Source organism: Aythya marila (assembly GCF_965140915.1).
Source record: "Aythya marila genome assembly, chromosome: 2".
Taxonomy (NCBI): domain Eukaryota; kingdom Metazoa; phylum Chordata; class Aves; order Anseriformes; family Anatidae; genus Aythya; species Aythya marila.
In genome coordinates, this window is record NC_139043.1 from 145,241,953 (window position 1) to 145,267,396 (window position 25,444).

Genomic DNA, 25,444 nt, shown 5'->3' on the forward strand with positions numbered 1-25,444 from the left:
TGTGGTTCACATTGTTTGAACATTTATTGCAATTCAGTGTCAAAAAATGTTTTACAAAAATACATTACTGTCTGCACAGAACAGCTGTAAAAATCAGGGCTGAACATGCAAGGGAAGAGGAAAAAGTGTGCAAATTTATAAGGATTTTAACCACACAGTAATATTAAACAGAAGTCGTATTATACAAGGGATGCCTTTCACTTCATATCATCTCTACTTACAACTGTAAAGAAAAACAAAATAGAACACACTCTCTTCCATATACAAGTATTTATAGTTACTGCAGATAGTTCCTAAAGATGAGCATATTTGCCATGTCAAATTAAAATGCTCCCTTGGTAGCAGACCTGTTCGTGCTCCGCACCGCTCGTAATAGCTAAGGAAATGCAAGGTCTGCCCTCGGTTGCCCTCCCAGGGGGAGGAAAGGCAATGCTTGGCCACCGGAGGGGGAATCTCTCTGGTGTTCACGATATTAATACAGCAGCCTACCTATGGCAAAGACAAGATTTACCCTCCCTAGGGCCAAATCCTGCAAGGCCTATTTGCTGCCAGTGAAATCACTGGAGGCAGATGGGGGATAGAAATCAGGCACTGGAAAAGCAGCTCATGCCCCAGCAGCCACACGCTGCCAGCTACACGGACACCTGGTTGCATCTTCGGGGCCTTTAATAAGCATCATGACAAGCAATGAGCTGCAAACAGCAGCACGGGCAGAACATCGGAGTCCCCAACCTTGTAACTGGCAGTCTTCATCAACCCAAGCAGCCATCAGCTCCGCTGGGTCCCTGCTTCTGCTAACAGGCCAGCTAGGAAGAGTGGCATTTTAATTTAAAGCTAGTTCTTTTTTTTTGGCAAGGTGCTGATCTGTGGGGAAGCTGTGCAATAGGTTTCTGAGAACAAACCCAGAACATGGTTCGCTGCACTGAACAGCGCCTAAGCATGAAACAGCACGTCTGATCGACTAGCTACGCAACAGAACCTGAAATGTTCCTGTTCTAAATCAAATTTCAGCTACTAAAGGCCAAGGAGCTTTCCGGGCAGGAAAAGCTGGTGTAGTACCTGTGTGTGTTCTAGGAGGAGAGAGCTTTGCGAGAGCAATCAAAGTCAAACAAACGGGAACACAGACAGCTCAAAACCTGGGGGGCAGAGAAAAATGATAGAAAAGATACTCTCATATACAGAAAGTGGCAGGGTGCAATTAAATGCTTACATAAAAAGCGATGTCTTCAGAGCAATAGAAGTTCTTCTAATCACTTCACAAAACAAAAGGACCTAGAAGCTTTCGCAACTCATAAAAGAAACCCAAACGATGTAAGAGGAGGTGCACACATTTTAGGATCAAACTTCACCATACCGTAGTTAATATAAATGGCTTAAGGTATGTACAGCTGAAACGGTGCCTCTTGAGGTGGCTGTCACATGAAAGCGAATTCCAAACACCTGCCTCTTATAGAAAGCTGGAACAGAAAGATCTCTCCCTTTCTGAGCCTCCTCCCCTGCATGGATCTGTTTTTCCTCTCCGCGGTGCCATGCTCCATACCACTGCACTGCTTAAAAACCTCTGAAGATAAAGACATTTCTTTGCATACACTGGCAGCAGAAAAAAAAAAGAGGAAAAACCTCCTTTAGTATACGAACCGATGCATTTTTAATGGGAACGCAGCCACCAACTTGAGGATGAGATGCTGTTTGAAAAGAACACTCGATTTCCAAAATACAAACAGTAAAAGCCTGTTTTCCATTCACAGTAGGCTTTGCCAGAGTTGTCCTAAAACCAAGGTCCTTTTTTGCGAGAGAGCAGCCTTACACCATCCTGTCTGGGGTCCCAAGCTATCCTGGCTGGTTTCGCTCCTCTGCCACCCAAAGCCAAGCAGATGCATTTGCACTGCTAAATCCCAATCATTTTGTTTTCAAGTGGTTAGGCCGAGGTATTTGGATGCAACAGCATTTTGTTTTAAATGCAGAAAACAGAACTGAATCTCACACAATACCTCCCTGTACCAGCCACTTGAGGAACAATGAGCATCCCAAAGAGATCAGGGTCTGCTTTGACAGCTGCTGGAGCTGTAAGATGGTGACGGAGGCAGTAACTGACTGAGGCCTATTCTGCTTTTTGTTCAGCCGGTTTTGTTCTCCAGCACAGTGGTTGCTTGGATTTCTGCTACTTGGGACACCAACAGCAACATCCCAGGGCTCGGGACGAGCAACACACAAGTGCCTGGATTAGCAGATTGATCTTCAGCAATCTGACCCTTTAAGATCTACCCAGTGCTACAAGAACACTAATTGAAATTAACTTTTGCAGATAGGAGCCTCAGTTCTATGCAAGTACAGCATCACCTGTGCTCTCTGGGCAGGGCACATGGCATAAACTCTGCTCAAAAGAAGTGAAGGGCTCACAGAGGCAGCGCTGAGAGCTGAGGGGTTCCTAGACCACAGCTAAATTCTGGGGTTTTGTCTTGTCGTGCAGACTGGATTTAAAGCCAAGCTCGAAATTCACCCAGAGCAACAACCTCATTGTTGGGGTAAGTGTCATCTGGCAAGCACGGCCTCAGCCTACACAGAAACCCCCAGCAGCTCAGGCCACCTCCATCACGAGAGGTTGACTCACTGCAGAGGGCAGGGGCAGAAGGACTACAAACCAAACCACTCCTGCGTCACAGCTGGAAGCAGGAGATGGTGATGGTGAAGGTCACGCGAGTCCTCTCACTACTATAAAAATTAACAGGAGTCTCCCAAGACAGTGGCAATACTTCATGCACTTGCAGGTTCCTGTCCTTAGCATCCTCTTTCGACGAGGCGGATTTCAGCCTCATCTACCCGCTGACATCGGTGCGGGAATGAAAACAAAAACCAGCCTCCCTTACTCATGAGCATCCCCCCAAAACAAGCACAAGATGATTTTCCCAAGGTATCAGCTTTTAAATCACTTTCAGTTGACATGAGCATAATCAACAGGCTTATTTTTACCAGCAAACTGACGGAGAGAGCATCAACACCAAAACAGAATTCCCTATCCCAGGTTTTCTCCTCGTCTCTGGATATCGCCAAGCTCTTGGCCGTAGCTAAGGGCTGTGCTGGCTCACAGAGCTCTCTAAAAAAGCAAAAACTCGGGTTTGCTGTGGGAAGGCAGGAGAACAGCAGTTCTTGTCAGCTTTTTCCTGCCTTTCCCCTTCCCAGTCTTCTTCCCCTCTTCCCTACTCCTCCATCTAGAGGCAGCTTTTTTCCCCTTTTTGAGTTTCTCCCAGGGTATGCAAAGTGATTTAGTTTGCAAAAACGCAAATACTGTCCATTTTTTAAAATACAAACAGCCGCAGAAAAGTGTTGAAAGTCAGTTATAAAAACGTTAAAAAAAAAGGAACAGAATATTTAACAATATTAACTCAAGTAGTTCTTCCTGAATTGTCCTGAGTACTCCTCTTCCTCAATTCTCTGTACATGGTCAGACACAACCCCCTAATTTTTACCCTCCTGAGGTATCCTGCTTCTGTGGCGCACAACAGAGAAAGTGCTATACAGGAAATCTATGGGCAAATGGCAAAAACCTTCCAACGCAGGTTTTCAAATGGTTATATGTGAGCTGGAATCTTCTAGTTCTGCCATGGTGCACGTAAGGTTACACTTGAAAAGATTGTGAGCCAAATCACGGCCACAACGATGTCAGGAGTTTGGCCACTTGCTCCATAGGACTGGAAACTCTGCTCTAGGCTCGTCCTAAAAGATCCCATAAAGAAGGCCAGCACTGGAAGCAGAAGGGACTAGACTGGGTCTTTGTTTCCTTGGCACACAGATAACGTAAGAGGTTGAGTGCCACATTGGAAATCCCTCACTTTCCGCAGCCTCGAGTGCTGTTTTTAGCAAAATGCTGGCCACTTTCTTTATGGTCTCTCACCACCCTAAACCCCGCTAGGCTGAGATTAAGCAGAATGCTGCCAGTCTTTCGAGGAATTAAAACCGCATCACTTCACTGGACTCAACAGCCCAAATCTCCCCACGAATTACCAGCTCCAAGATGATTTAATTCACTTGACAGCAGTGGGAATACAGAGCGGTGTGTGGATGTTGGAAAACCAGGAAGACACGGGCTTGAACCAGAGTCTAACCTCACTTGGGAATTCATCCAGTGCAATTAACCTAGTGGAGCTGATATGAATTTATGTTGCAAGATTAAACCCAGTCCTTTGTTTCCCTATAATAGAACTTCCTCCCTTTTAGATAATCTTCACCCTCATGACTTCTCTTCCCTTTTACTTAAGTCTTTCATAAAACCAACAAATTAAAAGAGGATGGAGTAAAGTCTTAGGTATTTATACAGTGCCTATCATCTAGGCATTCAAGCACTGAGTAGAGCAAGAAAACTAATGTAAAGAGGTAAGCATTAATGCAAGAAAAGATGCTTACTATCACAAACGTTTCCCTTTAAATCATTGTACAAAATACAAAAGTTCACATTGTACACTGGATTTTTGTTTGAAAGGTACTCAATCTGTTAGAGGTAGAAAGTGGTATGGTGCGATTCTTTTGTAAGTAGGCTAGAGTTCCACGCTAAGTATTTCAGAATGTCTCCTTTTTAAAAACAGAAGTATTATTAAACTTGTCACAGGGATATTTTTCATAAATACTTTTAAAAACATCATATTTATAAATATGTATGCTAAATAAAACCAGATGGAGAAACAGTTCAACAGTCCTAGCCTCATATTGCTTTCTCTCAATTATTAGAAACAAACCAGAAAAGTTCTCAAATGGTTGCGGGGCAAATTCATTTTTAACTTCTAAAAACGAAAATGAAGGTTTTGCCCTGTATCTTGTACTCTGATCATAAAAAAGGGACTCTGTACAACATGCTGCATTTATACACCAGTCCTATGGAATTCTGTATTCCTTAAGTGCTGCACGTCAGCGAGCAATTTCACCTTTCATCTCCGAAATCCTCTTGTTCCTTGACTCAGGAGCTTCACACAACCATGAATATTTACACTATTTACAAACGGAGTGTCCAAGCTCAGTGGCATAAAGTGTCCTGTAAGAATCGCGTGAGCTGCGGTGAGCCAAGTTCAGAACCTGAACAAGTTGATAAAGTCTTGCGGGGAAAGAGAGGTGGAGCACGTCTCCGGGTTGTTGGCTGTGCAAGGGTGATCGGTACCCTGGGAAAGGAGAAAACAACTCCATTTAGAGAGACTGCAGAAAGGGTGCCAGGGCACCTAAGTGCCAACTGAGTGCTGCCACTCCGCCAGACATCCTGCTTGCAAACAGAGCGGAGCCCAAAATATTCCCACTCTCGCCAAAGCAGACAGCTCAGAACTGGGCTTCATATTTTAGGGGTTACTGTGAAGTCTGGGGAAATGAAACCAGAAAAAAATCCAATTCACTCTTTCATCCTATTCTCTGAGGCACCACAGGGCAGAGGCTACCATCAGCTACAGGAGCTTAAATCTAGAGGTGTGCCATGGATAGCAACACAGAGGCCAGCAGAATCGTGTTGTGGGCTGTTTTACAGCCATCAGCTCTTATTCTAGCTAATCCCACTGCCAAGACCTTCACCTCCACATGATGGGTGGCAGGGGCTGCTGGCAGTGCTAATGCAATTTGCTGCGAGTAGCCTGACAGTATGCCCATCTCACTCCCTTCTGGCTTTGACAGCAATAACTTGTTCAATGCAGTCAAAATGGGAATCCCTGAAGCATAATGAAAGGGTCTTAAGAGTTGAGGGAGGATTGGGATGTAGGAAAACACCCAATCATGCAAGGCAAAGGAACTGCAGCTTCTTTAGGGTGCTGCAATCAGAGGAAGCCCTGGGTACCCAACCAATTTTGCCCCCCCCCACCTCCTACCTTCCAGGAGAGGATGTGGCAGTGCCTGCACAGCTGCAGCGTGTCACCGTACTGCTCCTTCCGTGGGTAACACCTTATAAGCTTGAAGTACATCTTTTTCCAATCCAGCTGTCCCTTGTCAGATAAGATTAGCCGTTTACGAATCTGAAAGAAATAATATGATGGTAACTGCACTAGGACAAAAAAAAAAAATCATGGTTTGTTCTTTCCACCCATCTTGTTCTCTCCCTTGCTTTAAGTTTAAGTTAAGCACCATCCCTGCCCATCACGTAACAGTTTCTGTATAACACCTGGAAAATTCCTGCTTTGAATGCTCTGCTCTAACAGGCCTCCTGATAGCAACAGCCTCACCTGATACCGTTAGCAGGGTCCAGCCTCATTTCACGATGACTACTGTATGAAAGCCTGCAACTCCGGGAGCTATTTCATACTACATTAGCCACTGTTTCAGGCTGGCAGGGAAGTGGAACTGCATTTAACAGTTTCTAAAGTTCAGGTCAGTTCTTTGTCACATTAGCTTGTGAGACCTTCATCTTTCTTTTTGGGTTCATTAGCTGCAGAAATTGGATTTGAATGTACTCTTTAACAGAAATGACTTCCCCAGAGTCACTTCCAAAGTCAGATCCAGAGCGAGCAAACAAAGCAAGTCAGCAGGGGAATCTGGCACATGTTTCCTGAAGTGCAGAGATCTGATACAGACACCCCACACAAACATCATCTATAAACAGAGAGGTGTTTGTTTCTTTCCATTTGTTTTTAATTTTAGAAGACCCTAGGCGATTACCAGCCTGCAAAAGGCCAAGGGTCTTTACACAGGTACAACTTGGGTAGCAGCAGGGCTGCTTTCCACATACTGTCCTGTCACTCACGAAACAGCTCAGAGGGGATTTCTCGCTCTAAAGGGCAGGAGAGTACAACACATTGCTCACAAACCACATCCACAGAGATTCTCCATGAGGGTGTCAGTCCTTAGGACACTGCAGTTAAGGCTGGAGCTCGGCCGCACGTTTTCCCTGCACACGTGGGGCGAGCAACCATGACTTGCAGTTGTTACCACCTGGATTAGGGCTGCAGAAGTTCACCCTGTGACTAATTCCTGAGACTCCTATTTCAGGAATCATTGCTGGGGCATGCAGAAGCCTCCTCATAAATCATCTTTACAGCCATTCTCATACCAGCCGGCGTTATCAGCTTGCAGCACAGCCCACAGATCCAGGAGACAGTCAAGTAAGAGTGTCCTACCCATACAGATTCACTCGCTAACAGGTTACAACAGGCAACTGATAGCGATTTGCACCTCTCCTCGTACCTGTCTGTCTGTGAAGTGGTACTGGCAGAGCTTCTTCCACAGCAGCCGGTCTTCACTGAGCACTTGCAGGTCGGGAGCCACTTGACCGAGGCTAACCAGGTCTCTCCCATCGCTCAGCCGCTGCATGATGTTTAATTGTAAACAGAGTGGCAGGTCTGTCAAAGTGGTTCCTTTAAAGGCAGGCTGGGGAAAAAAAAGAAAAAAAAAAAAAGCAAAATTGAGCTGGGAGGAAGCTGGAAAACCGGTACTTCTAACTTGCAGGTGAGTTACTGCTTTTTAAATATTGCATTTCACACTCAAAATAAGCAGTAGTTCCTTCTTCTGAACAAAGAGACATTTGACCTTCCTCCACAAAAAAAGAATTTGAGGTATCTTCAATGTTGTTTCAGCTCAGATCATCACAAGATCTCACTGCAACCACAGTGGTGGCTGATGAACCAGGATTTTCCCTGCAGGGATTCCCGAGGCAGTGCTGGCAGGGCTACCCCTTCCTCTGAACGCTTGAAGAACCTGCCCCTTTCCCACCAGCCGCAGCTTCGCAGGCTGTTCAGCCACATCAAAGCATGCTCTGCAGAACCAAAGCCACCTCCGCTCCCGTTCACCTTTGCCTGGTCTATAGAGGATTATTTTATGAGTCTGCACAGCTCCAGGACAAACCAACTGCAACGGATTCGCAGATCCTGCACCTGGGGGCGATCCAAAGCATCAGCAAGGACCGCAACCTGGGCTCGAGCTGCTCCCAAATCAGCCCCAGCCTTATTAAGGCAAACGGCAGCTTTGCGGAATGGGCCCCAAGGAAGAAACAATGTCCAACAGATGTGCCAAGTTGATCGTTTACCCTGCGCAGGGACGCTGCTATTTTTAAGCTGCAGAGTCACATCGCCCGCCTGGCAATTGGCAGGGCTGTTAACCGTTTCAAACGAGAAGCACGTGGGCCAGCAGCAGCAGGGGAACGCCGCGTGAGGCTGCTTTCAATCATACGGCCCCATCTCCAGCCATGTGAAACCGCAGGGGCACGAGGAGAACAACTGCACACAAACAGCTCCCACCTTCCCCAGGGACCAGCCTGTGCTGCTGGTGGTCCACGCAGCCTGGCTGGTACCTGCAAGAACCCCTCAGCTGAAGCCAGGCATCATTTCTGGATGGCTCCAAAGCAAGGCTGAGGTCTGCTCCAACCCCTCCAGAAGAGTTGAACCATCTCGGCCACCTCCAGAGGGTATTTGCTCCAACACCAACCTCAAACAATTGTTCCCCTGTTCCCGTTTCGTGCCGAGGGTTAAGCTGCGAGCATGCTGCCTGGCTACAACGCAGATGTTTGCTTGGTGCAATCCACTCGTGTACTTGGAAATGGAAGAGGAGGCAGAGAGCAGCACTCCATCAATTCCTGAAGCCCATGAGTTGTGTCCCCGCCTGCCAGTGCAAGCTGAGGTCGCTTTTAGGGGCAGGAGGAGCGCACCGCAGCCTTGGATCCCCTCCCGGTGATCTCCCCACCACGCTGGCTTTTGCCCTCTCCTGCAGACAGCCCACACAAGCTCCACCAGGGCAGAGCAGGCAGGACTGTGCTCAGAGGCTCTTGGTTCAGCAAGGGGGGGGGGAAAAAAAGGCAAAATCAAGCAAGCACACGCTAATGTCTTATTTCTGAGGAAGCCAGTGTGACTAAAACAACTCCATACAGGTTTTCTGAGTCAGAGCCAAGGACTTATCTGCTACTTCTTTTCCCTCAGTGCTCCTTTCCAGGACTTTTCAAACATTACTTTCTTTGGAGAAAGAACACAGATTAGATCAGAGCAGATCATTATGTTGTCGCTTTCTGGACAGTTGTTTTTGTGCCTTTTTTTAATGCAACTCTAGCACATACTCAGTGTTTTGCAATTTTTCTTTTAAAAACGGTCTGTCTTGGCTGTTGTGAAGCTTTTTACCCCCTCCAGAAATACCAGAAGCGCTCAGCGCTGTAAGCATCTGGCTGCACAGAACTGGGCTTGTTCTGCCTTCCTCTCACCTCAGGTTTTGTTCTAGTTTGACCTGAAGCCACCTTCAGAGGTGTGAATTTTTTTTTTTGCAAGCTCTCCATGTACTTTTATTATATTTTAGAGAAGTGACTGCAAACCTACGCTAAGTGTGCATAAAAGGCAGCTCCCTTCACAAGCACATTTTGATGTGATTTTATCTGGGCAGGCAGAGCTTTGAAAAGCTTATGGGAGTTTTTGTAGTCCATAAAGATGAGGGGAACAAACCCATACTGTAGTACTGAGTTGAGCAGGAGGTCCTAACCTGCAGGGTAGCGGGGAAACAGATGCCCCAGCAGAGCTGATCCCAGCAGTGCCCAGGCACTGAGCAGCTCCTCAGAGCAGCACATCCCACAGCAGGGCAGAGACCACCACCACCTAAGGGAATGTGGATTTTGCAGTTCTTCAAACTCCCTGGGACCTCCCAGAGTTTATCTTCTCCCAAATCCTTCTGCCTGTATTGCTCTTTACAACCAAAGGATTGGAAACTGTTTCTTGATGTTCCCAGCAAACACAGTCCTGAAGAACAATGAAAGCAGGACCTCTCTGGTTGACCCACCAAGGAAAAAGGCGCTTTTAAAATCCCCTCTGGCCATGCTTTGGTATGGCCACGTGGGAATTTCACAGCTCAGCTCACTGTAGAAGACTCTTACAACAGACACATTGTCAGGGGGGTCAGCAAGCAGGAAGGCTTTAACATCTCTGGGGTGCGAGCACCCACTCAAAGTGAAGTGGAGCAAGTTCACATTCAATTCACACACAAAGCCAGGTTAGGAATTTATCAACTCCTCATCTCTCCCTGCTCCACAGATGCTGCTAGAGGACCAGATGTTGTGAAAGCAGGACTTGTCTGGCTGGAACAGCCAGCTCCAGACTACTGGAAGAATCACTGATGTTTTCAGCCAGGAAGCACGAAGTTATGCAGCTATTTGGAAATTTGCATTTAATTTACAGATTAAACAAATCTAAAAACCTCAACTATCTGATAAACAAAGTTTTGAGGGCAATTTCTCAGATTTCGAAAAATTGAGTTGACTTTTCATACCGAGGCCTCATCTCTAAAGACTCTCAGGAGGAGGAGATGCTTCCTGCCCAGCTCTGTTCACACAGAGCCTCAAGACCAGAAAGGAGTCACGCCACCAGTAACGGTGAACATGATCCCACACTGTGTGCACTGAACCGGCTGGGGACATGTAATGGCTCCTAGTGCTTTATTTTGAATTAAGGGACTGAAGTGATTCAAGGAATGCAGCCAGTTATTTTGGCAACTTCAGGTCCTTCTGCAGCACTCTGCCTGCATCGGGAGTACAGTGAGATAGAGTCACCCAGATGAAAGCTGCTACATGAGAAGGTTTCATGAAGGAGCCACATTATTTTTAGCCTTTGGGATTCGTGCTTACCCTGGTGATCTGAATGTTGTTCAGTTGCTGTTGCCAGTGGAGAATCGTCTCCATCCTGTGCACCCACATGTTGATGTTTCCAACCAGGACAGACTTGCCGACCCGTTGAACCAAAGTGCAGAGGGATGTGTAGAGGGTCTGCAGCAATTCCCGTATTAGCCTGATGTTCTGCTGGTCTTCAAGGACTTTGGGGGGAACAGGAAAGGTTAAAAATGGAAGCTGCCCAAATCCTTTTCTGAATCTACATGATTCTCAGGGAAAAGTTACCTGCTGTAATCTCACAGGCCAAGAGAGCCAGCCTGCGCTTTTCTTTTGACAGAAAAGCACTTAAACATGAGCCAAGCACAGCAGGTTAGAGAGCAGATGGAGACCTTCCCAGGATAAGCAGATGAGGTACCCATCCTTTCTAGAGCGCTTCCCATTTCCATCGCTGGGAAACCAGCCAGCTTTCCCCTCCGTTACACGTGAGGGGTTGTGTGTGTGCCTCTCCCCCACCACCCCAGCTGATAATGCTCAGCATCTCCAGCCTCATCATGCGTGCACACCCCAACAGGGTGCTCTCCATTCCCAGGCTTCAGTCAGAGCTGAAGCACCAGGAAGGGAAACAGCACCTCCCAGCTGCAATCCAGCCCCACCAGGAGCCCGGGGAGGTGAAGACAGCCCTCCAGTTTTACTTTCCCCTGGAGGAGAGGGAACACTTGATATTGCAAACTGAAGACAGAGCAGCAGAGGCTGCCAGTGTGTCAGGCTGGGGGGAAGGAGCCTCTTCTGCAGTCAGAAATAGGATTCAGAAGGATGCAGAAGGAGTGGTAGCAAGGGAAGTAGGAGAAGGAGGAACTGCCCCCAGATACCTACCAAAATACAGAGATTTCCTCCCACTCTCCCCACTCTACATAGTCCTTCCCTGACAAAAAGGAAAGTGGAACTGAGCGACAGAAATAAACAGGGGTGGCCCCTCTTCACCCATCTTACACGGGGTATCCCTCAGGATGCCGCTCATGCTGAGCACACCGCATTAATTCCAACTCCTCCTCCCCCGCAGCGTTTCCATTTCTTACCTTTCTGCACCACTTTCTCCAAGATGTTCATGTAGTTTTTCTGGGCAATGCCACTCAGTGACGTCAGCTGAGACTTCGCTATCAGCTCCAGCAGCTGTGGATAAAAATAGAAGTGGCAAGCCTTAGAGAGCAGAGATACCTTTCTAATCTTAACTCCCGTCACATGACACAGCAAAACAGTCCGGGCACTTGTTTGCTGCATGAAAATAAAAGGTAGATGGAGCGACAGCAAACTAATGCACGGGGGGGGAAAAAAAAAAAAAAGCAGAGGAGAAATAATTAAATCCACACAGAAAGGGGTGGGGAAAAAAAAAGCCTTCTAATGATACTGGGGAGAAAAATTTGGTTTCATGGCTCAGAGATGCAGGGAAACCACAGAGCAGCGCTCAGGCTGACAGCATCTATTCACCCCGAGGAACAATGAACGGAGACGTCACCGTCCCTCGCTGGGGCATAAACAAGCAGTGTCATGAGGGAACACAAGCGAGCGCTGGTTTGGATGGGGATGTTATTGATGGGGCAGTAATGAGAATCAGACCCTGCAATTTACGTCAAACGCCTTGGTTGCATGGGCTTTGTCAGAGCGCTGTCACCACAATGGAAAGGTTAAGGGCTGTATTAAAACCAAATAATTCCCCCCCCAGCTCTAACAACCCCCTAATCCCTCAACATTTCTCCCCTCCATGCAGTTCCTGCAGCTGTAACAGTCCCAAGCCATCCACCTTTCCCTGTTTGTCCTGTTTACTCCCCGTCGAACCAGGGAAATCTCACTTTTACTTTCGATTGCCATTTGCTTCCTGTCCCCGACTGCCTGACCGACTGCTGGATTTGGGCTGCAGTTGCTGAAGGAAGCGTTTCCCCTGGGACAGATGCCCTCTCCTCCCCGGGCTCTCTGCTGGTGCAAGAAGAGTCGTGGAAGTTTCCTACGGGTCATGTTCTGCAGAACATGTGGCTTGTGATCTTCCAAGCCTTCCTCCCTTCCCCCAGCATTATATAAATACAGGCTGTCCACATGTCGTTCCATTTGTTTTGGATGTACATAGCCTTCTGTTTTAATTTAGAAGGGAAAGGAAAAACCTTTTATGCCACAAATCAATCAACACGTTACCACATGACTAGCTTATTAATCCTTTATCATCTGGAGCTACGCTATCCCATGGCTGGCACCGCAGGGAGTACAGAGAAGGTGCAACTACTTGTGTCAAGTAACTAAGATGTTTTTTGATAAGACTCGATAAGTCGTGAGCTGAACTGTTCGCCCCGTTTTAAGAATGACAGGAATGCATCCATAAAGTTACCGGCAGCCTGCCATGAAGCAGAGAGCTCGGGGAGAGAAATTAGTGCAGTCGTTTGCCCATTCTGCTCGTCTCAGGCATGTGACTGCCAGTTAGCAGCACTGAGGTCGCTGAGAGTGAAGTTGCCTTCTTCAGTTTAATTTCCAGGCCAACACCATCAGACGGCACTGAGTTTACATTCTATGAATATCTTACACCTCGCGTGACTGAAAAAGTGAGGAAAAAGCATTGCACCAACTTCTGTGAAAGGCAGGCTGCCTGTTTTCTTGCCTCATTTTGTAGAAACAAGATACAGGAGAGCTGGATAGTGTTTGGTGCACAGAGCAAGATGGCCCACTGATGCCTCTCAGCAAAACAAAGACCCCAGGTACTCTTAAAAACAAGGCAGTCTGCAGGGTGCTTGGGAAGTCTTAAATCTTTTCCTAATTTCTGAAGATGCTGGAGGAAGTAGAAGAAACAGCATCCCAAAGTAACCTGCGATACTCTGCTTACATTAACCTATTTAGCCTCCAGACCTTTGATTATAATGACCAACTTGCCAGACTCCATCTGTACATTAGGCACACATGCACGCAGATCAGCTCTTGTGCACAAACAACTGCTGCCTCCAGATTGCACCGCTCAGGAGCTGGCACAGGGACAACTTCCTCCAGGCTGGGTGTTAGTGATGTTGTGCCCATGGCTGAAAACACTGAAATATGCCCAGTGATAAGTATCACGTAATGCAGCACTGTAAGAGCTGGAAAAGCCAGAGCCATTCTTCACGAGGACTGAAGATAAAAATCTCAGTTCCTTGAAGAACACTAAATTGGTACAAAATTCAAACTAGACAAACAGACTCAGATTTGCCTTGCCTGTGTTTATCAAGGTTCAATTTATGTGCAGTGAACCAGCTCTGATGTCACGTGTCACCTCCCTTCCCCTGCAGCAATAAACACAGGATGAAATTCCATATGAAAACTATGTTGTGAGTACTTCTAGGACTACTCCACTCCCCAGCAACCCAAAGGCATTTTTATTCCTCTGTCCTCATATAATGCATGCAAAACATGTAAGGGATATGGTTCAGCCAGGCTCTGACCCATCCATACCCCACACACTGCAGTGAATTGAGGGTCTTTTAGCACTGGCACGGCCCCGGAGTACAGCCTCATTTAATGGACTGCCAAATTTGGGTCTATGGTGTGATACAAATCAATGTTGTCACTTGCATAATACAGACTAAAACCAGACTGATGGGTTCAGATTAATGCTGAGTAGGGTAAAAAACAGCGGAGAGCTGCAAGCATGTTATGATGCTGTTGCATTAAGTCCAGCCCACGCTCAGCTGAGAGGGACAGATGGTGGGGAGAGCACAAAGGGAAAGGTTAAGAGCAATTTTAAAAGGCCTGCTTTTCAGAAACACTAAGTAATTGCATTCCAGCTGATTTTAATTGGAGCTGGGAGTCTGTAACCCCTCCTGGAAAGAGGGCATTAGATCCCAATTCCTTCTTTCAGATCCTCAGAAGTTGAAAAAAGTGACCTGGTAGCTACCCCCATAAAACCCATCCCGTCACCTTGCTGTTATTTGGTTTGCTCTCAGGGGTCTGCAACAGCCAAGAAGGAAAGGCAAGAGATGCAGTAGGTTATTCCAGAGCATCTGCAGAGCTGGCAGGAGACAGCAGCTTCCACAGCAGGGCGAGATCCTGCTCACCTCCCCACACCAAGGGGATGGGGCTCCTGCTCAAACCCCACTAGCTCAGGGAGCACAACAGGCCTTCCTCCCCACACGGAGAGGAAAAGGAAACAAGTGACACACAGCAGGGAAGAAGGGCCCTGAAATTGTGTTGTTCTGTACTCATTGTTGTGCACATCACTTGCAGGCACCCCACAGCCAGCTGGTAACTTCTGCCATACTCCTGTGTAGGCAATTCAGCCCCATATGGCCATCAGGCCCTAAATGGCTTACAGCACCCAGAGACCGAAAGGCCTCTGCAGGCCTGCACTGCACTGAGGAGGGCATAACTTGGCCTCAAACCCAGCAGTGGTTAAAAATCACAAGCCTCAAGCTGAGGGAGTGTAAAACCCCACTAGAATACCCCCAAACACCTGCCATAGGTAAGGAGGACTGGATCCTGTGGGATCCCCCAGCTCCTCAGGGCTGGGGCTCCTCACACCTGAGCTGCTCGGAGAAGCTTACTGCAATGAAAGTTTCCTCCTGTCACCCCCCGTTCTCACAGCCCTTCACTTTTTGTGGCTGAAAATGTCACATTGGCTGTAAGCTGGGAGGTAGAACAACAGCAGGGCAAGTTATGATGATTTACAGTGCAGGTGCTGACAGATCTCCATGAGGCAGCATTGAGCTGATATTCTTTCAGCACAGCATAAATCCAGGACTCCTGGAGCTAAGGGCTATAAAAACTTAAGAAGAAACAAATTTAAGAGACTACTTTAGCAGGCTGCATGCTGTCTAGATCATGTTATTCCAAGAGCTGTGCCCATGCAGCTTAACCTGACCTAAGCTTTTATGATCAGAAACAGCACCTTCCCTTGAGACATTACTACACAACCATCATATGACAAATCTTTCTGAAGGAAACAGCCTGCAAAGCCTCACTGTCATCTGAACAGAGTGTTCCCAGAGGAGAACCAACAACTTCTGGGCTGCAGGCACTCGTCTCTGCTTATATTGTGTACGCTCACAGGAACACTTCCAGTCTGTTAATTCTGCAAGAGCAGAGAAATCAGGGCTGCTTCAATATGAAAAAGTTTGGATCTTCTGGATCAATCAAGCACCTTCCTTATGAGCTCTAAAAGAGGAATATTTTCTTGTAATGTGTATGTAGATGCTATAGTTCAAACAGTCAAGCAAGGACCAGGTCACAGCACTAATACCTGTGCTTGCACTTCCAGCACTGTATCAGCACTGTTGAGACAAGATTGATTTTAGAAGATTTCTCCTCCTTCAGTTACATGAGCTCACCAGCTGCAGTTGATGGTACCTGATCATGAAAAAAAGTCTGACAAGCTTTCCAGCACTCACAAATCTACCTCACCTGGAAGAACCTGTAACAGATCAGTGCACTGTTAGGAGCTAAGAACTTAATCTGGGAATACCTTAGACTTCTGTAAAACAAAACCAGTACTGAAAACACTACAGCACTGATGTTCAGAGACATTCATAAGGGAATGCTTTGAGAAAGGCCAGAGGAAGCTGATGGTCAGCCTGAAAGCCTGTGTTAACAGCAGTGATGTTATCTTTTTTCTCTACTGATAAAGTTTGGGTATAGCCAGCAGAGTTCCAGGTCTGTAGCCGTTTCTCTCCCTTCTTTCCCTGTGGGCATCCTCATCCTCATTCCAACTCAGCTTACCTCCTTGGAAAGCATTTGCTTGATGAAGTAAATACTATGACATTAATCAGATCCTCTGGGCAACGGGTGGAACCAGAGAGAACAAGGAGAGGGAGGGAAGGGAAAAAAAATCTGCCTGCCAATATTCAAGGCATTTTCCATGTGACAGATTGCTCATCTGCGTGCTCTAGGAGGCCTGCAGTTTGCAAAGACCCATAAACAAGATCCACATCTAGGCAGAGCTTTTCATGAGTGAATCTGGCACATCAGGCATTTTTTGAGCTACTATTCACCAGAGACTTGGCCGATACAACCCCTTCATTTAAGTAGTCAGTTTTATATTTGATCCATGGTACCAGGTTTAATATCTTTTTTTTTTTTTTCTAAATCCACCAAACCACATGTCAGCCTCAATTAGAAAGCTTCATACTTCTCTGTAATGCTGTATCCTTAGAACTACTTAGCCTTAAAAGCTCAATTTGTAGAAACAAGGATAAATATTGACTTCCATACAGAATACTATTTGGGACACATGGCAGGTTGGGTATGCTTTTATGAAGTCCTCATAGGAAAAATGAAGAAAGAAGTCAGCCTGAGCATCCCACCAGGCCACAGCAACTACACTGAAATCTGAGTTTGCTCTTTAAGAAATTTCATGGGCCTCCTGCCCAGTCACTGCAGCCCTGTGAGATAACTGTCACATTGTGAGAGCAGCAGGAGCCCATCACATGGCAGAGCCTGACCTAAGGCTGGACTTAGCACAAGTCTCCAGAGTTTTTCATGGTCATAAGGTAAAAAAAAAAATCCACCAAGGTAATCCTTGGAGCACCAAATACATGTTTTATTTTTTCTTCTTTATCTTTAAAGGGTTATTGCCTTGGCACAAACTAACTGCCCTAAGGATGACGTAGTGGTGTAGACATCCACTATCAGAAAACAGTATCTGTCCTGGCAACCACCTTCTCTGTGCGAGCAGGAAAACAAGCTGTCCCAGGACTCACAGAGCTGGGGAAGCCTGAATTTCAATGGACCTGTATCCTGCTTTTCCTCTGGCATCATCCCCACTCCTCACCACCACTGTGGCACTTCACCCAAGCAATTACCATTTTCCTTCCTGCACTGTGGGTGGGTAATCACCCCCGCAGTGTCTGTGCCCTTCCCAGGGTGACAGGGTTTTCACAGGCTCCTGGTCACCTAACCAACAGGTGAACTGAAGTGAACTTGCTCAGATCATTTCTTCCTGACTTCCCAGGACACTTGACTCAAAGGGAAAGCAACACCACTGCTGCTTGCTTCAGAACCTAAAACCTAAACAGCTGGTGCCTCACCAGTGATTAACAGCTGACAAAATGTGAAAAGGAGCTGTTTATAAACAGCCCCAAGCTAATAACAGGGTTTTTTTAAGCTTATTAAATTCCAAGACTTGATAAGCATTCTGAAATGTGAGATCAATTTGCAGATCACATGTACATAAACACACAACCACCTGCAGCCCTTAGGATAGGGGATACCCCAGAACACCACCATTTCTTGGTAATCCAAAGGGAAATGAGAAGCCCTGATCTGTTATGATAAGTCAGATTATGAGGAACCTCAGCAGAAACCTGGGGCTGACAAGTCCCACTGACTGAAAGCATCAGGGCTAACAGAATGCCTCACCCACTGAAACTGCTGCTGCTAAAGATTAAGAACCACCACGATCCTCAAGTCCTTCATTCCAACTTCTATGAGGTTCAGCCCGTTTTCTCATTCCCAAAACATGAGGTCTCTCCTTTATCACTTCACAGGACACCACCCCCCTCAGCACTCATGCTGACAGGTATCTCAGCCTCCTGTGCAAAAAGAGGTCCCCACAGCTCCGTGGCCTCTGCAGAGCCCATGCTCCTCCTGGGACTACAGGAACTGCATTTGGAAGCAGGACTTAAGATACAGTAATTAGAAAAAACAGCTTGTTTTTCTTCTCCAACATGAATTTTATGCATAACTGAAATTATGTATTACCTGAAACTATCAACAGTTCACTATAACTTAAAATATTAGGATTGCTGGAATAAGGACAGCCTACCCATCTTTCACATCACTACCGCATCCCTCTCTCCCCATCTCAGCAGATCTGAGCATTGGCTTTGGGGTCTATCCACACACTTTCCATCAAGAACTTGGCATAGCAAGGCCCAACATCCCCATGTGCACCTCTTCTTTGCTGGTGCTTCCCATTACCCGACGGATACTCAGTTCAGAACCCTCCCCACCACCACAGTGAGATAAACCCGGGCCTTTCACTCACCCTCACGACATAGTTGAATCTCCTGGAGTCCAGGATAGCACTGGAGAAGTCAAGCCTGTTGAAGGCTTCTCCCAAGGTGCAGTAACCATGGCGCTAAGGGAAAAAAAACAGTCTGGGTCATGTTTTGGCAGACAAGAATCCAGACAGCATCAGGAAGACGTGACCCAGGGGAACTCAATTTAGCAAGCTCATGGGTACAAAGCATGGGACTCGCTCACAGCCCGAGGAGGCAGTCCCATCTCCCATGGAGCCGCGCTCACTGACGTCAAGAGTGGGCACGGTTCAATGTGGGTTATGGTATTTTCCCAAAAGTGACACGAGCTCTATTCATGACCCTTAGATAGCTCGGATCCATCCCTCCAGAATTTACGAGGGAGAAGGAGCCTGACATTCCTGGGGCTCAACATACAGCCCAAGTTCACAGAGGGTGGTTTCATGCAGCCGCTTCCCTCCACGAGCCCAAGCGAGCCGTTGTGATGAATTCCAATGATTTTCCATGTTAGGACTGTGCTGGGTGAAGGCCAAGAACAGTATTATGGCTTGGTCCGCAAATGGCTTTTTTTTTTTTTTTTAAACCGAGGGAAGCAAACAAGTCATACTTTAAACACATGTATAGAGCCTTGCGCAGCAAGCCCTGGCTCCCTGATTAGGGCTTAAAATCATTACTGCAATTCCAACCACAAGCCAGATCTTCCACTTATCTCTTAAGAGCTTCTGCTGATTTATATCAGCTTGCTATCTTCCACCGGGTGGAAAAACAGTACAAAAGGGAACAGACAACCTACTCACCTCTTTTGTGCTCCCCTTATGAACATAGATCCACTTCTCTTGGTGGAAATCTGTTTAAAAAACACATTTTGCTCAGTTAATTTTACTCTGCAGAGGGCCGGATCTCTGTTCTGCTCACTATGCTCGCTGCCCTTTTATCACAAAGGGAGTTTTTTTTATTGTTTACACTGCTGAACTTGAAACCAAAACTAGCAACTTGCTGAGCTGCTTTGTTTCCATACTCCTTCATTTGAGACGACAGCCCTGAGCCTTAAAAAGGGTTTATGTTTCAGCGACAGAGCTCAAGACTGTAAATGTTTAATCTGCCAGCTACAGATATACCATAGCACCTCCTCTTCTTTGGTACCAAACAGAAAGCGTGGCTGACAGCCAGGTTCTGTTGTTATTGATTTTATTAACTATTCATTACCTTGGATACAGGCTTGGGATTGAATGTCAAAATTGAAGTTGAGCAAAAATGTCATGAGACATCAGGCATGTGGGAGAGAGCTTTTAGCAGTGAGGTCAGGCTCCGAGGAGCATGCTTATGCTTGCAGCTAACTTGCTAAAAAAGAAAAACCTATTTGGGACCCAAATTTTCCTATTTCTAATTGCCCCTCCCTTCCCTCAGAAATAGGAGTTGTCCCATCTGTCCCCCAAAATAGCCTCCCTGTACCCACCACATGCTGCTCACTCAGTTTGCAGCAGTAACAGCAGTTGCATGGCTCAGCCCTTTTCCCTCCCCACTTTCACATGGGCTCTTGACCCTGCTTTCACCACACACTGGCAATTCAACGGGTAATATGAATAAGAGAACCCCATCCTACAAGACTCCTGACTGTGAAGGACACTCTGTGCTCCTGGAACCCTTTTCCACCTAAGGACACAGTGATGTATGTCTGCCTGGTACTGAGAGCCCAAGGACAAACCCAGCCTCAGCTGCAGGCATGCAGATCCTGCATCAAGCCCTTTCAAACAAGGAGGTCAGAGCAAAATCCAGCCAAAAACTGTCATGGTAACATTTGTTTGTTCACACAGAGAGCCGAATGCACAGAGGGGCCAGCTTTTGGCATCTGCTTCCAAAATCCTGGGGGATCCACAGTGAGCTAATACTAGTGTGGGAACGGTAACTCATTTCCTCTGTGCATGTTTACATTTGGAGCCTTCACCAGCTCCAGTACCTATCTTGCAATCGGACCAGGACTCGCAGTCCCCGCAGGATCCCCACGTTATCCCCCAGGGTGCCATCTGAGACCCCGGCCGCTCGCTGTGCACAGAAAGATCTCAAAGCTCCCATTGTTTTGAGCAAGCTGAAGAAGTCTCGGTTCATTTTTCACGCGCTCTGCGCGCAGAGATACAATCAAAGCTCACGTTCAGGCTTGTAGCCTCCAGTAACGTCGATTAGTGCTCCGCATGCATATGGAAGGGAAAATAAATTTAGCCTGTTGTGCACGAGGAAGTCTACAGGGGGAAAAAAAAACTGGAACTGGTTCATTTGAATGTACCATAGGAAAAAATTACCCTCCTCCTGACAAATACAAATGACAAAAAAGTTGAACACAACAAGTACAACTCCTCAGAGCAGGGATTACTAACAGGGGCATAAATCTTCACATTAAGCTGTATCCAAGTTCCCTACTTAAGTCAAACATGGGCGCAAAGCCCTTTGAGATAGTTTGGAAGACTTCTCAGGCACCATCCAAAAAACCCATAGATCTGAAGCATTTTCCATTCTCCCCCTGCAACAACTTAGTTGAAAAAAAAAAAATGCCCAAGCAGACATCTTACACTGAATCTTGGCTTTGTTATTCAGCAGGTCCTTTTTCCTCTTCTTGGCAGCAACATCATAGTTGAGGCTGTTGAAGAGATTCTCCTTGTTGTGATCTTCCTTTTTACAAAAGCTGTGAATGATACAAAGCAAGGATTCTAGTTATTTCTAGAGTCTGCTGAATATATCTCCTATATCTCCTGCAAGGAGAGAAAATACACAGATTTTCATCACAAATCCTGAAGCTACCTCGCTGCAGACCATTCTAGAGGCTGCACGCAGGTTTTGCATCCAATAATGTTATTTTTCAATGAGCCTCCAGTGCCCCATCTCTGTGCTGGAGAAAAAAAAACACATAACAGACAGGAGCAGGCAGAGCATTTTTTTTTCCTCCCTTTAACTCCCTGTTTCTGTGCTTAAGTAACACCACTTCCTCCTACTGTAGGTGGTAGATCCCTGAGACAGATTTCTATGCCAGGACATATTTAGGCATCTGACGACACAGATGCACACAAAGTATTAACAGAGTCCCTCCAAAACATTCTGCTTTCAAGCAGACAGGAAAAGCTCAGCTGAGGTTCAGTGGTTTTCCGAGCCCCACAGAGCAGTGACTGTACAAATTAACAGCTAGGATCTCTCATCTAAGGCTTCATCTTCTGTATTTGCTGGAGCTTTGCTTTATCATTAGCGGGGGGAGCTGTAACCACTCATTTTCTTGGAGGGCAATGAAAGGCTAAACGAGTGCCTCGAGATCGCCGCGTTCTGCGGGCCTGCAGATCAGCAGGATGCGAGCAGCAACGTGAAACTGAGAAGTCCTTGGGCAGCTGCAGTGCAGAGCCCGGGGAAGGCAGCACTGTCCTGGAGCTCTTGGCTGCAGCTCTGGTCCCCCACCAGAGCCCCCACACGCTGGGTGAGCAGGGATGCCCCACAGGTGCTGCAAAAGGCAAGCGATGCATCTGGGAGATGAAAAAGAGCTCGAGCAGCTTGCAAAGGATGGGAGACAGCTGCCAACAGACCCAAACCCTAAAAAAGAAGGGTCTCAGGCACCTCACCCATGGCAGCACTAACCTGGGACACCCCTGGAGCTCTGGCTGCTGCTGCACCCCGCTGCTGCTCACGGCGCTGAGCTTCCTGTGCTGCAGCCACAAGGACCCCACGCAGCCAGGCTGCTTCCTCCGCAGCCCTCTTGTTTCTTTTGAGGCTAAAGAGCATAAACACGAGCACCCCACAGCCGTGCTCACACCTGACAGCTGATCAGCACACGAAACCTGCAGGAGAAGGCTCCTCACTTCTCCCTGCTGCTCAAGCGGATCGCCAGCCCAAGCCTGCAGCCAGGGGAGGGAGGTTGGTGGCTGTCAGCCTGGTCACAGCACCACTACAGGCAGGGAAACAAATGCAGGTGGACAACGCTCACAGCACGGGGAACTGGACACTTCCACCAGCTCAGCTGGGCAGTCCCCAGGGTCAGAAGCTAAATCTGAGAGCAAAACATCTCGGCTGCTCGCTTCCCCTGCCTGCGCTGCTTCATGCTGGGGGACCAAAACCAAACAGCACACGGCAGTCAAAACCATTTGTGAGCAGTCCAAGCTCCTGCTTTATCAAAGCCGCACAAAAATCGGGAGTGGGCCAGGCGAACGTGCCCAGAATCCAAGCTCAAGAGCACGAGAGATCTGCTTTAAATCTGACATGTCAGCAGCACACCCCGGGCTGTTGACTTCCTACTGAATGACTCCGTAACCCGAAGCCTTCATAACAGCAGCGGTGGACGGATTCCAGCATGGGAGGCAGATTATTCCCCTGTGTATTGACAGATCTCCGTATTGCTCTCCAAGGAGCCTGGACAGGTTGAAGGGTCAGGCACCGGGACCTCACACCGCACGGACCTCGGTCCAGGACTCTCCTCTCTTTTGACCGAGGAAGATGCCTAAACCCAGGCCAAACCTCAGTGTTCCCAACGCGCTGACTCCTGCCAGCCAGACATTTTTCTACCTATTTACAAAATAGCTGTTTCGCATTCTGAGCTTGATTTAGAGCTTGCACAAAGGAGGGGAAGATAAAGAGCCACCGCGTAAGCCTCCTTGCACAACAGGATCTCACCCGTGGCTCACAGCAAATCCCCCGTTTGCTCCGAGCTGCTGTCACGTACATTCCTGTCCCCTCGCAGCCAGACCTCGCTGGGCAGAGCTGAAAACAAGGCGCAGCTCTGCAGGAAAAGGGTGGTTTTGACAGGGGCCATCTGGCCAGGACCCATCGCACCCGTACCGCTGCTTCCTGCCCTCAACCACGCAGTTTCACAGCGCTTAGACCATCCCGGGGGTTTAGTCCCTCTGCAGTCAGATTAATCAAGCCACACATAAGGCGAGCTTCCCATAATCTGGGGGGAAGATTTATGGCTTCAGACACATGTTACTTCTCCAGCTTGGGAAGCCTAAGGAAGGGTTTGCTGCTGGAGAAGGAGGGAGGGAGGGCAGGTTACCTCCAGAGCTCCCCTGTGAAGGTAGTACGTAACAAGGAGATTTTCAGTGGCACTCCTTACAGGCAAAATCCCACAACCAAGGGGACAGCAAACGTGACAGTTCCTACAAGGAGGCTGAGGAATAAAAGGCTGCCGTTGCCCAGCCTATTTCCAAATTACAGCACGCCCCTGAGTGGGGTTACAGGGGGCTCTGCAGCTCTATTTCTGCAGGAGACAAGCCTCAGGTGGCAGCACAGCCCCTGCCCCAGCCCAGCAGGTACAGCCCCAAGGGACCCGGGGCTGCTTTGCCCCCCTGTCCCCAGCAGCAGGGGAGCCGGGCTGCGGTTTGGGGCTGTGTTTATTCCCCGTGCTGCAGAACGCTGCCTGGTGACTCAGGGCTGACTCCCAGCATGTGACGAAGCCGGGAGCCTGCGCGGCTCCGGTGGGGTTTTAGGAGAAGGGGAAGCGCTGAGAACCCCAAACAGGGCTCAGCACCTCCCTGAGCGGCTCCAGGATAAAACCCAGCCCCAAACACCCCAAAAATCAACATCCCTTAAGTCTGCAGTGCCCTATCCAAGCCCCTCAGACAACCGAGGGGGGCTTTTCCCCGAAGGGCGACGGGTCCACCCCATGGCTCCCCACCCCATACCCATCCCCTATAACCCCCCAGACCCTGGTGACCCCCAAACCAGCGCCCCCATCCATTTTGGGGCGTCCCCCCGGGGACCATAACTGCGGCTCCCCGCACCCAGCGCCCTCTGGCGGTAGCTGAGACCGGGACCGGGACCCAAAAAGGGACCGGGACCCAAAACGGGGCCACCACCGGGGCCGGGGCCGGTACCTGCTGATGTCGCCGACGAAGCCGCCGCTCTTCTCGTCGAGGAAGCGCGTCCAGCCGTCGGCCGTCTTCACCCAGCTCTGCCCGGGGGAACGCCAGTCCTGCCCCAGGAACGGCATGGCGGCTGGGACCGGGATTGGGACCGGGACCGGGATTGGGACCGGGACCGGGATCGGGATCGGGGCTGGGATCGGGAGCGGTGCCGCGGGGTCTCGGTGCCGCCGGGTGCCGGCTGCGGGCGCGGCGTCGCCGGGCGCTGCTTTATGGGCGGCGCGCGCCCGTGTTGCCGGAAGCGCGGCGCTGGCCCGGCCCCGCCGCCGCCGCACGTGGCCGTGTTTATGGGCAACGCCCCTCCCGGGGGGCGGGGCCGGAGCCCGGCAGGGACACGCCCACTGGAGCCAGCGGGACACGCCCACTCGGCTCACAGCCACGCCCCCTTCGTGCCGTGTGCAGTGATAGGGCTGTGGGGGAGCTCACCTGCTCCAACCATCCCCTGCCACCAATGTCACCACTGAACCATGTCCCCAAGCACCACGTCCAACCTCTCCCTGAACACCCCCAGGGACGGGGACTCCACCACCTCCCTGGGCAACCCGTCCCAGTGCCTGACTGCTCTTCCTGAGCAGAAATGTCTCCTCATTTCCAGCCTGAACCTCCCCTGGCACAACTTGAGGCCATTCCCTCTGGTCCTATCACTGGTTACCTGTGAGCAGAGGCCGACCCCCAGCTCCCCACCCCTTCCTTTCAGGCAGTTGCAGAGAGCAATGAGGTCTCCCCTGACCCTCCTCTTCCCCACACCAACCACCCCCAGCTCCCTCAGCCGCTCCTCACAGGACTTGTGCCCCAGGCCCTTCACCAGCTTTGTAGCTCTGGGCACGCTCCAGGGCCTCGATGTCCTTCTGGGACTGAGGGGCCCAGAGCTGAGCACAGCACTCGAGGGGCGGCCTCACAGAGAGAATTATATACAGAATGTTTTCTAACTGTATGTTTCTTACGTTTGCATTTTGTATCACCACATTATATTTTATGTATGTATGTTTTATGCATGTATGTTTTATATATGCATGTTTGCAAAGCACTATGTTTATATATATACA

At 48.5% G+C, this 25,444-nt stretch overlaps 1 protein-coding gene across 1 annotated transcript; it reads right to left on the minus strand.

The window, feature by feature from the left end:
• Positions 1 to 24,646, minus strand: FBXO32 (F-box protein 32). Its single transcript, XM_082753024.1, has 9 exons — positions 24,351 to 24,646; positions 21,075 to 21,187; positions 19,308 to 19,357; positions 18,519 to 18,611; positions 11,608 to 11,701; positions 10,550 to 10,734; positions 7,144 to 7,326; positions 5,835 to 5,978; positions 1 to 5,147 (listed from the first exon to the last, which is right to left on the minus strand). Exons 1-9 carry the CDS (start codon positions 24,464 to 24,466, stop codon positions 5,058 to 5,060), a joined length of 1,068 nt encoding a protein of 355 aa, XP_082609150.1. The 5' UTR covers positions 24,467 to 24,646; the 3' UTR covers positions 1 to 5,057.
• Between the last annotated feature and the right edge of the window lie 798 nt (positions 24,647 to 25,444).